This window comes from Parus major, chromosome 5, assembly GCF_001522545.3.
Source record: "Parus major isolate Abel chromosome 5, Parus_major1.1, whole genome shotgun sequence".
Taxonomy (NCBI): Eukaryota; Metazoa; Chordata; class Aves; order Passeriformes; family Paridae; genus Parus; species Parus major.
In genome coordinates, this window is record NC_031774.1 from 40,708,233 (window position 1) to 40,725,471 (window position 17,239).

General features: G+C 41.4%; 1 protein-coding gene across 12 annotated transcripts in view; it reads left to right on the forward strand.

The window, feature by feature from the left end:
- NRXN3 (neurexin 3) overlaps window positions 1-17,239 on the forward strand; it is a 964,547-nt gene that overhangs the window by 71,444 nt on the left and 875,864 nt on the right. For all 12 annotated transcript variants that reach the window (XM_015631171.2, XM_033514971.1, XM_015631158.2 and 9 more), the window contains one exon: window positions 14,982-14,999. In XM_015631171.2, coding sequence (XP_015486657.1) covers window positions 14,982-14,999 — 18 coding nt within the window. The remainder of the gene's footprint in view (window positions 1-14,981; window positions 15,000-17,239) is intronic.

The following is a 17,239-nucleotide window of genomic DNA, read 5'->3' on the forward strand; positions in this document are numbered from 1 at the left end:
TAGTGAATAAATCCTTGGAGACAGACTCATCCTCTCTTAAATTCCATATGGCTGTAGCTACTTGACCAGTTTAATCTTCTATATGTTTTTTCCCATTCTTTTTCAGAAAGCATGCCCTAACAGAAGTGGGTGTTGCTTTCTGAGTCATTCAAGAGACTATGTAGGAGTGAAGAAGTGGCTTTTGCTCATGCTCTGTTGTGCCAAATAATAAGGGAGGTTGTTTCCTTCTTCTGGGTCTGAACGAACCCAGCAGATGCACACGTGCATGTCTTCTGTCTGAGGTGCAGACTAGAGGTCTAGTGAAGTGGGTCTTTGTTCTCTAACATCACCAAGCTTAAGACTGGCTCAAAACAGTTATTTTGTTCCGTTAGCCAGTCTGTGGGATATACCTTGGAGTGATCCTGTTGACCTCAGTGCTCCTAACACAAGGCTTATTTTTTTTTTTTTTTTACCTTACTCTTCATGTTATTGTAAAGGGTTCATCAAGCATTCAACATTTGGAGTAGAAGTGTTCCACTTCCCTGGGAGATAGAAGCTATAACAGTTTCTCTTTCAGTCATAACAAGCAATTAAGTTCATGAACATTATGGCTGATAGGCAATATCCTCCTCTTGGATAGCTTATTTTTTTCTAGGGTTTAAGTTGTATTATACTGGTGAAAAGGAATTGGTGCTTTTCAAATGATGGTACGCAGAACTCATGCTATTTGTTAGAGTTCACCTCTGGCTTTCTAGAACATGACCAAGGTCAAAATATTCTGTCTAGGCACCATAAAGCAATGGAATCACATGTTTTTACCTCAAAGTCTTATGGCTAATCCTGGAGAAAAAGAATATTCCTTATTCTCCTCACTGCAGTGATAATGGGCATGACTATTCCAGGGCAATACCACTGTCAGGTGCAGATAGCCACTTGAGCTCTCTGCAGTGGTGAGTGGTGTGCTCTAGGAAGGAGATGAAGCTACAGTAACATCCTGGATTAGAAAGTAGTCAGGGCTGATCTACCCAGTGTTTCTGCTTCTTTTATAGGGGTTTGGCATGGCTGATAAGCAGGATGTCCATAAAATGCTACATGATATAAACAGCCAGGAAGATGCACTTAATTGTTCTCTCACTGGGAAATCATCAGGATCTGGATCAAATATTAATCCTGTTGCTCTATACCTCCAAGCTGGCAAGCTTCCTCACCAGACTTTTGATACCCAGCAGCTGGTGGCTGCTGAAAAAAGTCCTTATAAATCTCATTCTGTACATTTTGCTAATCTAAATATTCCATGACCAATTTGTTACAAGGGAAGATACCAAGTGCTTCTCTATGTACTGCCTGTGCTAGGTTTCTGTTGGCCTAATTTTGCAACTGTGTAGTTTTCTATTACTTCCTTATGTATGCTGCCTAATATCTAGGGTTGGGTGGTACAAGGCAATAATGTACCTGATCATCTTTTGCCAAATGACAGTATTTGGATTGTCATACTGGTCTAGATGTCTAAATGCCCCCCCACTCCTTCCTTCTTCCATTTTATATGAATGTGTACCAGGTTTTATCAGCTCTCTTTAAATGTATCTCCTGTTTTGCATATCCAGGCTCATTTCACCAGCTGTTGCAAGGTCTTCCATGTCTGAATACAGTAAAAACCCGACTAGTTAAAGTCCTGAGCAATTTGGTCTACTTTGATCTAGAGGAGTTGGGCAGTCAGAATAGATAGTCACGAGTGTCCCTTCAAAACTCAACTGCTTTGGAATTCTGTGAACTCAAAAGCCAATGTTAATACCTGTTTCTGCATCATGTTGTAAGGTCACAGTACAGAATAATGAAATTTTTTAATCTTGTTCAACATTGTTTCTTTGAAAACCCAGCTAGGCCAGATGCCATTTCAGGAATACTGTCCTCCAATCACTCCTTGATGTAGGTAAAATACTTTCTCCTACCATCCTGGAAGGATGCTGCTTTCCAGCAATTTCTATTGGGATCCATACTGACATATTCCAGAAGAAGAGGGAAGAGATATTACCCTTGTAGTAATTAGAAGACATAGAAAAGAAGGTACTGTCATTCTTCCAAGTCCCTCAGCAACAGTGCTTATGGCTACCACTGAAATCCAAAGATGAATTGCATCTCTGTTCCCTAATTGCAATTGTTTTATTTCAGGGCAGTGTCTTCCTAGTGAAGGAAGTTTTTATTAGCTCTTTAAGTGTGGGACTGATTACTCACCTGGCAGTGAATGAGGCTCTGTAAGATGTAATCAGAGTAAGCTGAATGGTTTTCCCTGGTTCATGCTGCAGTTACAAACCCTGAATTGCTCAGGGAATAAAAAGGGGCTGTGGCTCTCTTTGACCTCATCAGACATGGAGGTACAAACACTCTGGAACAGCCTGACATATGCTGCAGATTCTACCTCCTTCCTTTTCCGTGCTTGTAGTGCATGAACGCATAGAACTGGATCCTGGCTGGTGAGTAATAGCAGTTCCTGGAGGAGAGGTACTGGCTTTTACTCATGTAACAAAGCATCTGGTGCCATCCTTTTCAAAGGGATGGCATTTAGAAATAAGAGACTAAATTGCATTATTTCTGTGCTTGAGACCCAGATGAGGTATCAGTGCTAGTGTTTGGCAGTCTTCTTGGTGGGAAGAGGGGCTGTGTTCTCACAGTAAATACTGTGTGCGACACGTTTGTGTACTGTTGGAAGCCAGTTATTGATGGTGGATTTTCTGGATTCGGAAATCAGCCAGGAGATAAATTGAGGGGTCTATTCATCTGTTTCCACTTAGGTTATGGAAAGACTGCTAGCTGGGAACAACTTTGAATCTTTGTTGACTTACAGGGGATTTGAATTGGTGGCTTGGAGGCTTCATACTGTTCAGCAGTGTCTTGTATAAAAAATCTGAGATAATGAGCATGGAAGCTATTTATTGCATACATTCTTTTTCACAGATTTAAAAAGAGTAGAGATTTTAAACCATTATTTTTTTCAGTACCAAAAAGATGTACACCGTTTTCCTACACCCTCTCTGTTTTCTGTTTTTCTGGATATGAGCTTATGTGTATTATGTTAACGCATTAATTGGAAGAAAAAAACAAACCAATTTTTTTCCTGCATTTGAATGCTGTTAATTTTAGGGGCCTGGGCCTAGTCCATTCAATGAAGAGAGACATCTGCTGAATTCAGTGGGTATGAGGTCCTGTGATTATGCACTTGGGCCTGCATCTGCATAGATTCTGCTGCAGGCTGCAGGTCTACATTTAGACAATCACACAAGAAAATTTAGCATTTTGAAAGATGCAGAATGCAGCTGTTTCCCGTCATTATGGTTCACATTTACTGAAGTCAGCAGTTACTCTTTTCCAAGCAGTGCCTTTCAACAATAAACAAGGCAAATGCTTCCAATAGAACCTCCTGATGACTTCTGTTTAATTTAAATATATATGTTGCAGAAGCAAATACAGCAATAACATGGAATATAAAACCCATTAACACATACTCTAAAAATTGTATGTAAGTGTAGAAAAGAGAGGAAGATGCATTTCTTCTGATTACTCATTGCTATATTTAGAAAGATTTTTGTACATCGCAGGAGCATGCACTATATATTTTTATGTGTGATAAATGGAGTTCTCACTTCTCAGGCTCACTGGAACTCCATCCTAATTGTAATTGGAATGAGCAAATCAATAATTGATACACCAAATCCAGAGGCATGCTTAGCGTATTATAGATACGAAGTAAATTTCAAGGCAATGGTCTTTATTTTCAGATCAGTGGACAATTCAGGGAGATGAGTGTTTAAAACAGGAGACTGTGAGTTCCTTGGTGAAGAGACCTGCTCAAGCACAAATCTTAGCACTTGATGGCACCAGGTGGCTAACCAGAACTGTGCCAGCCTTTTTTGAGGAGTCTCTTCGTTAGTGCTGGGGAGCAACTGTGTGAGAGATAGTCTGCAGGAACTTTTCTGGATCTAAATAAGAAGGCTCAAAAACAAATGGTGTAATAAATAGACATTGTAATAAGATATAATAAAAAGAAGAATATGGATAATGAGTAATTTTTTTTGTCACTTCAGAGGCTTGGAATCCTGCTTTCTTGCTCCATCAAATGGACCTCAATCTCATCCACCTTGAATGGATTTCCCTTCTCTTTCCCATGCTACAGTGCCTTTTATTTTGTGTAGCAAACAGAATCACTTATCTTTTCCTGATGGTTTGGGTATTATTTCTGTTGTAACATCCCATAGCACAGGTTGGACTGGGCACTCCAGCTGGCTCTTGCAGTGACTGTTACTGCTGTTGTATGGGCTTCAAGCACCAAGTACAAGGATCAACACAACAGACATGGTCAAGTTCACTAACTCCTTGAATATGGTACTTTCTGCAAAGCTCCCAATACAGAACTGAGTTCCAAATTAATGCTATCTAAATCCTGTAATAAACCTAGATTTTATTCTGTATTAGCTATAATCAGTATCGAGAAAGAAAGTAGGTGTTTTATCCCCCCTGCCTCGCTCTTTTTTCAAGAACAGATGCATATTCTCAGTAATGTTGGCGAGGTGTGTAGCACTACATGATCTGGATTCAGTGGTGAAATGCTAATAATTCTACTTAGACCTTCCAACAAAGATGTACCATGATACTGACAATACAGTAACAGGGCTACTGGGTGAAGTAGCCTGCTAGAGGCTGCTAGAGGTCCCTTTTAATGCAGAAAATGCCGCTTCTTGATTTTTCTGGGCAATCTTGCAGATGGATGTAATACGGCATTTGTGCCTTGGGGTGCTGTGATGCAGCACAAAGGGTGTTGGCATATGGCACTAGTAAGTGCCAGGTGTATCCAGGTAAATGAATATTCCTTGCCTTCCAAGCCTGCATGAGCTGCTGCTGCTTCAGAGCTCAGGTGTTGTTCTCTGAGACCAGTGATACAGGATGTCCTCCCTTCTGTGACCTCACACCCCAGCCTGCTGTGAGCAGGGAAGGGCTCAGGCATCCCAGGGCTCAACCAGTGGCACAGTGTCTCTCTTCCTGCCTCCTGTGAGACTGAGATCTGGGGATAGGGAGTTTTCCTCTGTGTAGCTTTGCCTTTTGTTCTACAGCTTCTAACACATTCCAGAGTAGGCTGGACAGGAATAAGCAATGCTGACAAGTGAGCCTGAGGTGGGTTTGAAGAAGGGATCCCCTTATTTTCTTTCCACCTTTGCTTAACAAGGCTAGTCACAGCATTCTGTGGCTCCAGCTCTACCTCTTCAGATTGCTCTGAGAAGAATATTAACATCCTCTAATAACTCTGTCAGACATATCAAGGGATTTGTTTTATTAATTCCAAGACTGGGTACAGCAAATAGATTATAACTTGGGCTGTTTTATAGGCTTAACAAACCTTTCTCTGCTTAGTTATAATTTTTTTGCTCCCCAAATCTCCTTGGGTTAACTCCTTTTTCTGTTCTTTGTGTTACTATTTATTGAATATTCTCATTGATGTGTATGTCATAGGAAATATGCCCAAAGTTCATTTCCATCTGTCATTTTTTAGATAAGAAAGGAATAGAGGCAGCACAATTTGCAATGGATTTGGCAGTAGTAAATGCCTTTTGTAACTGTCATGGTGATGTTCTGAGAACAGGACAAAGATGAAAATCCTTAGCAGGTGTGCAGGTTCTTCCTTAACAGGAGGAGAGGTACTCTCCTTCTGTGGCATATGGTTGGTAATGCCTGGATTTCCAGTCTCTGTGTCAGCCTTGCAGGTGATGTGAGCAGGGGTGAAACACCGTGGGCCCGGTTTCAGTGCTTTGAACAGATTGCAGACTTCCATCAATGAAAATAGTTTTAGCTCCTTGGGTCATATGGCTAGTTCACTATTTAGTGTAAGTTTACAAGATTGCTCAAAAATTGGTTAATTTTCGTGGTGTTCATCTTAGGACAGTCCACTGTTGCGCATTGGCATCATCAAGTTCTTGGCTGTCTCTATGTCCTGATAACCTTCTAGCAGTATTGCCTTTGCTGGATCTGAGGGGTCAGAGGAGAAGTAGCTGTGTTGGTGAACCCAGGGGAGGATTCACCTGGTGGAGGGTAATTTCATTTAGGGGCATTCATCCATTTCCTGTCCTTTCCTGATGCCTAAATCAATTAAAACAAGACGACCACTGGAGAGAAACTGACTCCTGTGTCCCTAAGATCTCTTGTGTGTCACCTCCAGCTTACAATAATAAGTCTTGCTATGACATGATGCAGCCATTGAAATGTCACATTAATTGATTTAGTCCTTGTTAAAGTCAAGAGAAAATTTGGCTTGTAATGTGAAGACAGTTTCAATTGTAATTAAAGCATGAGGAAACAACTGCCCATGGGAATGTTGTGAATAGTTTTTGAAAGGCTTTTCAAAGCGTGTGAGACTTTTCACCACGAATGGAAATCTGAATGAGGATAGGAGTTTCCAGCCATAGGTTTTGTGTGCGTGGAAGCAGGTGCAGAGATGCCTAGGTAATGATACAGAAGTGTAATGTAGAAGTATGCCTGTATGCCTTTACAAGGCCATAGCTTATTGTTTCATCCAAGCTGGGAAGTAAAGAGAAATTATCTTACTCTCTTTACCTAAGAAAATTGAAAAACAACTTTCTATGTGACCATGCCACTGTTCCTCATAAACAAATGCCTTACAAATTGCAGTCCCAAATATTGTAGCTAAAGGCTGGAAAGTAATTTAGTCCTTTTTTTTTTTACTTTCCTGTGAGTGGCCACTTAGGTGGAAAATCTTTGTGATTTCCAATATGTAACACAGTGAACCATACAGCGACTTCTGCTGTTTGCATGGGACATCGGATGACAAATGGTGGTGCTTGAGGAGGAGACAGCGTGCTGTGTGTGCCAAACTTGGGCACGTGCCATCAAGAATGTCCATGTTATTCTTTAACATAGTTTGTTCTCTGGACACGCATCCACAGCTTGTTCTTGGCCCAAGCATTTCAAGTGAATTTTAAGGCAGAGAAATGCTCTTTGTGGGACTTCAGGCATGATACTGCTAAACAGAAAGAGAAGGGGCCTGGATCTGCACCAGCCTCTGGTGAGGTACAAGGACTGCTAGAGCAGAAGGGTGATCTTAATCTGATCTGTTCAAACATAATCTGCATTTCTTACTCTTGTCAGTCCATGTTTCTGATGAGAATAATAGCTTTGTTCTCACGGGAATCTTGGTCATACTGGTACTTACCAAAGGAAAGGACTTTTGATAGGTTTAGACCTGTGGTAAAATATACTAGTTATACAAATAGCCTGGTACAACTAACTCCAGGATAAACTTCAACACTGGTCTTGATGTAGATCATTTTGGTGCCTTTTCACTATAGGTAAAGTACAGCTGCTCACTACAGAGGGTGTTGATGGACCAGCACTCTTTAGTTTAGAAAAGAAGTGGCTAATCAGGAATGCTGGGGTCATGCTGAATAGAGAATGCTTATTCCTCTATTTTATAAAGCAACAGTTTGGGGATGCCCAGTTGCAGGTTTTAAATGAAGAAAAACCACCAGTTTCACATCACATCAATTCTGGTTCCAGAAGAGACCTGACAAATTCAAGGAGGGAGAAGTCCATCAAGGAGTGATCAGCATTTTGATCCTGATACAACATCCACCAGTCTCATTGCTGGAAGTTGTTGATAATGGTACTGTGATTTTTCTTAGTTCCTTTGACTCTTCACTGAGTACCTATGCATGGCTGCTGTCAGAGGCTTGACTTTGGTGTCTGCCCTGCTCCATTACTGAAGCTGCTGGCTTATGATGCCTGGCAGATGCTGCTGATGGGGTTGTCTGGGTAGAGTGTGTTTTGAATTAGAATAATATCATAGAAAATGGGATTGAAAAAGGTCACAAGGGCCAACTAGTCTTTCCAAGAAAAGATCAGAATCTGAAATCTGAAAAATTAATGAGAAATATTTGTCTAGTCTTTTCTTGATAGTCTCTTTTGGCAAGCTCTCAGTGGCCCAAGTACTCCAGAGCCTCAATACCCTGTTCCTACCAAACTTTCCTGACATTAAGCCAAAACTACTCTTTCGTCATAGTAATACTCTTTTTGTTCTATCTACGGTGAATATGAAGGACACTTTTTTCTGATTGCATATGCCCTTCAGAAGTTATACAGTTATATATTTTTGTGTTCCCCACAAGACTGGGAACATAGCTGGCTGAATGTAGATGTTTGAGGGTGTTGTGCAAAATAGTAGGGAGCAAATCCTCTATTTTGTCCAGTCCCCAGACACCTAGGATGAAACATGAAGAAGTCTCCCCCTGGAGTGCTTGGGCACTGTATCTAGGGAGCTTAAGTAAAGATCAACACATTGTTTGGAGGGCACTGAGTAATTAAATTCCAGTTGGATTTTTGCTAGTAGTGGGCTACAGGACTATTGACTTTTCCCCCAGCAATGTAGCCAGGGCCCTGAGGAATGTGCATGAGTATATTTGTTATGATGTGTGGGAGAGGATGGTACTTTTACTGAAAGCTGTGAAATCAGCAAGTAACTTTATCTAATAATAGTAATGATACAGAGTTAATTAGAGGGATTATTAGGAATTTGTTTCTCTAAGTTTTTTTTTTTTTTCTTACTGAAGCTAAGCAGCTGTGCATTGGTTTCTGAAAGCAGCAAGCATACTTAATCCATATCATGTTGATATGAAAGCCCCTCCTATATGGCCACACAACAGTAACACAACACCATAGTGGTTGCAAATGTGTCCCCAGCTAGCTCAAGCACACACTCTGCCTGAGTGCCTTGGTTGCCTGAGAGGACAAAGCTTGGCCCCTTAAGGTAAAGGGTCCATTTTGCTTAGTAGATAAGGGCTCCACTCAAATTTCTTATGCCTCAGAAGGCGTTGCATTTGGGCACAGGTCAGTCGACCTCACACTGGCCCCATGGAGAGGGTAGGCTGCCCACATTAATGTGCACAGTATGGAGAAATGGATGGGCAGCCTCAAATCACTGTAATTCAGATAAGATTTGAAATCAGATAAGTTTTGAAATCAAAGCCCTTCACCTCATTTAAATCATGAGTGCTTTAAAATCACACAGCACTTTTAGTAGAATCAGCGAAGTTTCATTCTGCCTCTTTAAGTAATTCTTGTTCTAACTCTGACATGCTAAACTGCTGTATGGCGTTCCTATAAGCTGTTAAACATCTGTCTCTTTCACTTCAGAGCTGGCTGCTTTTCAATACTGGATGAATGAGTCCTATATTCACAGTTAATAAGTGCTTTGGGATCCCAAGTATTAGCTGTGCAAAGGCACAGTACCACAAATGTATGCAATTCTATGCAATGTATCAAGTGAATACTATTCCCAAGAGGCTGGCAGCCTAAGAGATCCCATAGGACAAAGAACACAGAGAAATGTAATTGATTGTAATGAACTTGTTTGTGTATGTGTCACCACTTATCTCTACTGAATAAAATCAGAAGTGTTCAACACTCCATTAACACAAATTACAGGGTCCTATTCTTCTGGAGTGAGACAATAAGGCCTACACCTGCTAGTACTGTGAAGTTCTTCATGATCCCAGTGTGTTGCTCAGTGACAGACATCATAGGCTGGAGTGGTCTTGGATTTGTTTCAGTATCCTAAACATTTAGCAAATTAAGTATTTAACAAATTAATCCCATTGGAATAATCAGAAGGACACCGGGGATGCATTGTACTACCATTGTAAAACAAAAGATGTTAAGTAACTATGAAGGGTGAAGATCGTGACACTCTTACAGCAATTTTCAAGTCTTTTATGGATTCAATGGAACCAAGATTTTAGCTTAAGCATAAATACAACAGTCTTCAAAGGTCTGTGTCCAGTGTGAGCACTATATTCAGGATGTGTTAATGCTTGGAGTTGATTTTATTACTAAGTCCATCTTTACCCAAGCAAATTGTTGTTCTAAGGTCTTTATACAACAGAAATGCTATTTGTTTTTGAGTTACTGTAACCCTCCCTGATGGTTTTGAACCACTGAAGAGATAGAAGAGTCTGTAGGAAGTGAAGTAGGACCATGTGTTTATCTATGCCTTAACAGACCAGATTAGGATAGAATGAGACCACTTGCCAAATCAGCATGTGAAATCGACACTTTGTTTGAACAAGTATCAAATTAGTGAAGAATTTGCTTTTGCCAGTTTGAGGTGTTTCCAGCTGAATCAAAATGCAGCTCTTCATATTGTTAATATATTCCATCAGAGCTCAGTTAAGAGGTAATCACCCTGTTCTGAGTCACCAACATCTCTTACTACCACACTTCAGGAGTTCAGGCTGGCTCATCACGTGTCTTTTGAATCATTTCACTGACTGTCATAAATGCATCAATCTATGCTCTGAACAGTTTATATATATATACATACGTATATATACACATTTACATACACACATATATATATACACACACGCACACACACACATATATATATATAATTTGTCAAATTAAGTGCCTGAGTTCCCAACTAGTCATGCTTCTGTCAGAGAAATTCTACCCATATCCATTTTCTGTATTTGCAGAATGATGAGAGCCAAATCTACTTTAGAAAAGCTTTTTTAGGAGTTAGTATCTGAATAATCTTCAGATTTGTTTCCAGAAGATGCATTTCCTCTCATTTGGGAGTGGGTCTCATATGACAAAAAATGCCTCTAAGTTTTATGGCTTTTTTCCTCCTTCTCTCTCTAGTTTCTGCCTGCTCCTCAGTCCTCTCTGTACACTGCTGTTCAGAGAGTAACAAGAGAATGCTGGAGAACTTTAGTGCCATTCACTTCTAGGTGCTTATTTCCACTTAGCCAAGGGTGCTTCTGCCTGCCAGCTTGTTTGTGACTTGTGAATTCAGTCAGTAGCTCACTGTTTAGCTGGCAGAAGACAGGTGTCCACAGCACATCAAAGCGGGGGACAAGATTGAATGGATTGTAGAAATGGAAATGAAAGTAGGTCTCTTCAAGTCAGGGTGATGAGTATTGGTAGGGCTTATGCCTTCCAGAAGTTTGTATTGTCCTTGTCTTCCAGCTGGAGAGGGGAGTGTGCTGTCATGATACCTTCCCTTTTCTGCTAAACTTTATGTTAAAAATGTTAGAGTGAAAAATACCTCAGATGTTTCCTGTACAGGCATGGAAATGATCTGAGCTATAATAACGTTTGCTTTGTTTCCCCTGCTCCCCTTCATTCTCCTCCTGCCTTTCCCCCACCCAGATAGATGGCTGGGGCTGCACCAGACAAAGGCAGCGGCCCTGCTGATCCCTCTTTCAACACAGCTATTATCATCAAAGAACAAAAGCAAACACTGCGGGCTTGCGGCTCAGCCCTTTACAAAGGAGCAATAAATGGACTCTTGTGTATAGGATAAAGCAAGCTCTGCCTTGTCTTACATTAAGAGGCAGACCTTTCTGTGTTTGAGCTGAAGGAAGTAGAGAAACCTCTATCTATGTGGCAGGAAGTCCTATCAGTCATTGAATTTTTTTTGTTGGCCATGGGTTCTGCATGCTCCCTCTTTAACTGGAATGCTCTACCTCCTCAGTCACTGTGGCAGGGAGGAGGTCTATGTAGGTGGAGGAAGGTAGTGCTAATGGAAGAGACTGGGGACATGTTTTAAGGAGTCCTGTTGTAAACAAACCAGAAAAACATAAGAGAATTGTCAAGAACATTTCAGACGACAGGGTCTGAAGGCGAGTCATCTCAGGTCCCTGAATCTGGTCATACCACTCTATGTCATCACTGTCATTGACCTTTCTTGAGGCATTAGGTGTCTCCTAATCGTGGAGTCACCAGCCATGGTATGGTGGGTCCCTTTTGTCAGTATATGCAACCACAGTTTTAATTGTGAACCACAGTGGAGTAACATTCCACACTGCAAAAGCGTGGTGGTGTTTCCCATGGAGACTTGCACTGACATTAGAAAATGTTTTTTTTACCCAGGTGGTGTTCAGGCACTGGAACAGGCTCCCCAGGGAAGTGGTTGCAGCACCAAGCCTGACAGAGCTCAAGGAGTGTTTGGACAAAGCTCTCAGGCACATGGTGTGATTCTTAGGGATGGTGCTGTGCAGGGCCAGGAGCTGGACTCAATGATCCCTGTGGGTCCCTTCTAACCGAGAATATTCTGTGCTTTGTGATTCTGTGACTTGCGTGACAGTTTCACTTGAATGCCTCAGTGGTATTTATTGTAGGGTCTTTCATGAGGACTGACTGGTTATATGTAATTTTTTTTGTCTTTGCAAAGAAAGCAGTGCTTTCTCTTGTTGTTTTAAACTAAAAAACAAGTAATTTTACCATTTGGAAATCAGCATTTGCCAGCAGATACCACATGGGGGGGTGTCTGCAATACAAGAAACTCCTGTATTCAGTATGGGAAGTAATAACCTGGGCTGCCATGTAGGTAAGTACTGTGAAAGTGTCAGAGAGATGAAAACAATTACTTTAGTGGGGCAACTAATATATACAGAAATTGTGTTGGGTGGAAACTTTGCAAAAAAAGATACAGCAAAAAAAGCTAAGAGTTAAATCAGTCAGGATGGGGGATGCCTGCTCTTAGAGTCCTTGGCACAGAAAAAAAAAAAGACAGGTAAAAAGAAATCCCCTTGCTTTTACTTGCTATTGAGAAACTAAATTTTAGAGATGGTTATGTCAGCTCTTAGCACTTCATCATTTCCCTTTTTAACAGTTTCATGACCTATTTAATTCCTGCACAGTTAAATAAGTATTATTTCAAGCAGTGTATCAGTTACAGCCCACTGCCTCTTCTCTTACTTGCTTAATGTGTTTATCCCTTGCTAACCCTTGGCTAGCTCTTTCCTTTGCCCTTTCTATCTGCTGATAGTTTTCACTTCCCAGCCATCCCACAGATTTCCTGCTGGAACAGAGACACCCTGGTGAGGCTGCCTGCTGTTCTAGGCCCCCCTGGGTAGCCCAGACTGCAGCAGTGCCTGCTCCATTGTCAGGTGTGCAGGGAGGCTGAGAGGAAAACATGGGTTGAGAACTTTTTACCTGCTTCGAGTAGAATTTCAGGCGGATGCTGGATTATTAGAAATATTTGCAGTACCCTATGGTAATCACTTCTACCTCTTCTGAGATATGTGATCATCTCTAACTGCCACTGATTTTTCCCAAGTGGTGCATCAACTCAAGACTGCTCCTAGCAGTGGACTTCTAATTCTTTGTCATCATGTTCACATTCTGGAGTGGTGTTTAAGGGTCTGCTCCTTCCTTTTGCCCCTGCTATCACCTTCTTTTGCTTTCCATCCTCAGTGCATGTATTGCTACCTGACAGTGGTTTTCCTACCTAGAAGTAATTACTTTCAGGTGAACTTTCAGTGCTTAGTGTCCTTCTAGGCCTGCCAAGGCACTGGTTCTCGGATGCAATTATGGGCTAAAAGAGGAAAGGCAGCAAATAATCCTCATCAGATCTGCCTTATATGTTTAGTAAAAGCTATGAAATTTAAATGAATTGGTGCAACAGTCTCCCCTTCTTCATGCATTGCTTTATTTGGATTGTTACCTCCTTAGGAAAGGTCAGCTTGATATATGTATGATTTCCACAGAGACTTATCCTCAAATGGTTTTGGAGCCATTACAAAGTGACAAGCGAAATGCAGCACACATGGGAATCACTCTCTGCTGAATTGCCAGTGTCTCTGGAGAACAAGTGGCACCAGTTTCATGGGAGCACAGTGGGTTTGGACAGGAAGGTGGAATACTGATGGAAATTGGAGGGCACAGTGGGAGAAGAAGAATATAGCCTTAGACCTTAGTGTGAAGCCAATGTACTCAGTATGTCATGCTCCTAAATTTGTGGTGGAAGTAGTCTGGCATCTGTAGTCCAAATCATTAATGTATTTCTTTGAAGCCTTACTGGAAAGGTGATAACTCTACCAGCCCAACTCCTGGACAAGGGTACAAGCTTCCAGGGGAGAATGCTATCTATGGACCTCTATGGACCCGGCATCCCTGTTTCCTCAAGCAAGTTGTTTGTTTTTTTTCTGGAGGGCTGCCTTGTAAAGAAAATATTAATCTAATCCTATGAGATTTCAGGAGACTCTCCCTCTAGGTATTATGGTAAGTGTAGCTATTCAGAGCAAGACTAAATGCTAAAAAAAGATGAGAAGGGATGCTAAAAAAGTTATGAGAAGTGGTTTTTTTTTTTTAATTTTTAAAGTACTTTGGAATTGGTGGGCTCTGCCCAAAACAGATAGTACATTTGAATATATCCCATCTCTGTTAACAGCCGTATGAATTGCATAGTCTTCCTCCTCCCTTTTTAAAAGACTTAGTTATTTTGAGATTTATGTAATTGATTCTGAAAAACAGTCTTATGCCACAGAGAGAAAAAGTACCAAATGACATTTTTTCTGAATTCAGCATCTTGTGAAAGACAATATGTGAGATGTGCAGAGCTCTGACACACTCCTTCTCCCCCACCTCTACTACTGTCTGCAATGAAGGATGCTTTTTGGGAAATGATGGGCAGAAAGAATGAAAAGGATTGGGCTCTCTTCTAGACTTTGGGACTATGTATGTCTTACTGGTCATAAATTCACATGGCCCCTTATAAAAGGGGAGCAGGTTCTTTTCTTTTTCTAGAAACTTGCTTGAATTTATGTGCTATGGAAGCCTTCTGCAGGCAGGTTGTTTTTTGTTCCTCTCTTTTGCATTCGTGTGTGTGAAAAACATAGAATATTTTAACTAATATTCTTACAGGAACTGATGTGGCTTGGTTCTATCTGATTCCAGGAACTCTCTCCGGACAGATATGATGGTGGATTCACTTTTACATGCACAGTGGAGGGGGAGCCAGTGCCTCCTCCCTTGCATGGCGGCGTGCTTGGATGCAGATGGGTGGCCTTCAAACAAACCTAATTACTTCTGGTTTTGCATGAAATTGATTTCCATGCAAGGATGCCGAGTTGCTGTGTGCATCTCTAATGGCTTTTTTTTTTCTCTTCTCTTTCTTTCTCTTTCTTTTCTCCCTTCTGCTTGCCATGAACACACCTCAACAGATGTCAATCATATTCCAGGTAAGTGTTACTTTTGCTGACCTGAAAGGCTGTCCTTTAAGGAGCAGTGGTAAGTTACCAAGGCAGGTCTCATCCTGTTTCCTTCTGGACATCACAAGGTCTGGATTGCACAGTCTTTGCTGAAAGAAGGCTTTCATAGTAGCAAAGGGCACAAACTTCCCTCTTCAGAGACTACATTGTGTTGGTCAGTTAAAGGGATGCTTTCTGAATGAAAATTGCATTAAGAATGGTTGCTTGTATTGCTAATTGAACCTGGCATTGAAAACTGCATTATATACAATTTATTTCTGACACATCTGTGTCTAGTCTGGCATAAAAATCTAGATTAGTCATTTTCTTTCTCTTACTGCAGTCTACTCCATTTGCTACTCCCACTGATAACATGTTGAATTTCATTTCTACTAACGAAGGGCTTTTTTTGTTGTTTTATTGTACATTTTTATAAACCAGTGAGTACCTTTCTGTCTGAATCTGAATGTGTGATCTTATTTAGGTATCAAAATTTTATTCCCAGCAGGGAACAAATGATTTATTTAAAAGGGAAAATGAATGTGTGTTTCACGTGCTTGTTTATGTGTGAAGTTCTTCCACAACCGTGTATGTTGCCACAGAGAACTCCAAACCTCCCTCCTCAGATTGCTGTCTCATTATTGACAGTATCAGGGTCTCCCGACTTCAGCTACAAGTGTTAGATGGACTAGGCCACTTGACTCTAGTCTACATTCTGTTGCTAGTGAAACTTTAGAAATTAATTTTTACTTCACACTTGGGCAGTTCCACATGCTTTATCATTATGTAAAATGGAAATCAGAGCCCAAGAAAGCACCCTATATTGCCCTGGCTGGAAGGGGATAATAGGCAAGTCAAAGCTCTTTTCCTTCTCATCTTTCTGCATAACTTTTGGTAAACCCAACCTGGAATGAGTTATCTGGATCTGGAATGTGTTGAGTTCTCTTTTCAATTTGTTTCTTTTCTACACTTGGGTAATTCGATCTTCAGAGACCTGCAGAGAGGGCCCATCACTTGGGTATTTTCCTGGCATAAATACCCTTTTGGTTTTTCTCATCAGCCACCTTTTTGTTCTTCTGAGAACTTTTTCATTCTGTGTGCATCTCAGTCGAATGGAAGTGGCTGAACAGCAAATGTTGCCTTTGGAAAGAAAGGCTCTGTCAACTTTGACATGCAATCTTTTTTGTTATCTACAAGGCTGAATCTCTGCCATCTCTCTGCCCCAGTCTGAGGTGTCCAGGAGCTCCTGTTTCCTCTCGTCTTGGCAGGATCTGACAGGACATGTGCCAGAGACTTCGAGTCACAAGTCTCCCCAAGATCCTGAAGGTGTTGATGTGTGGCAGAGGAGGATGAGTGAATTGTGATAGCATGGCCTTGCTATGCTCTACCAGTGAGACACATCATATTATGCCAGTAATGAGCATTGCCTCAAGTAACATCAGGGACATCTCCCTGTGTGCAGGAGCTGATAGCATCACTGGTAGGAGCCCAAGCAGAGGTGGCACAGCCAGTACAGGACTCTGCTGCAGTTGGTGTGGGCACCATGGAGCAGTCCATCCTTCTGCTTTCTGTGCTCTTCTGCCCTACTGCCCTGTTATTCTCATGATTTATACACTTGGATGTGAATTTTTTATTCTTCCCATTGCTCATACATGTGTTCTTTTTTTCAGAACTGCTTATGTGCTTTCTCATAAGGATTTTTAGTCACCTGTGGATTTCTAGTGACACGTGAATGCTTTTTCATGTGTTCTCTCAATTGTCTGCATGGTTTCAGTCTCACAATTACCCACACCTCATCACAGGGCTCAGTCACTGATTACTCCTAGGTAATCTCATCCCTCTGCTCATCTCACCCTCAGGGGTGCACTGGCACTGCTGTGAGATTGGGCAGTGACATGGATGGACCTCCAGGGGGGTTTGCGTCTTTACTTTTCCTCTGCCAAGCTATGCAGACACCTATTTGGCCATCCAGCTATCTATATTGCAAGGACAGAGCCTCAGGCCCCTATCAAAATGGTTACTTTAACCATCTACTGTTTGAAAGACAAATTAGGGATTTTATGTGCTCGTGGTAACTACCCACAGGCAGCAGAAGGGCTGTAAAGAGCCCATTGATTAAATAAGTATTCATTATTGTTGAATAGACTGGTTCAAACTAATTCCCCACTAAGAGGAGGTAGCTGTGAATAGGCTGGGGTTGACAGCAGTGGGCCCCAAAGGGTTCTGATGGG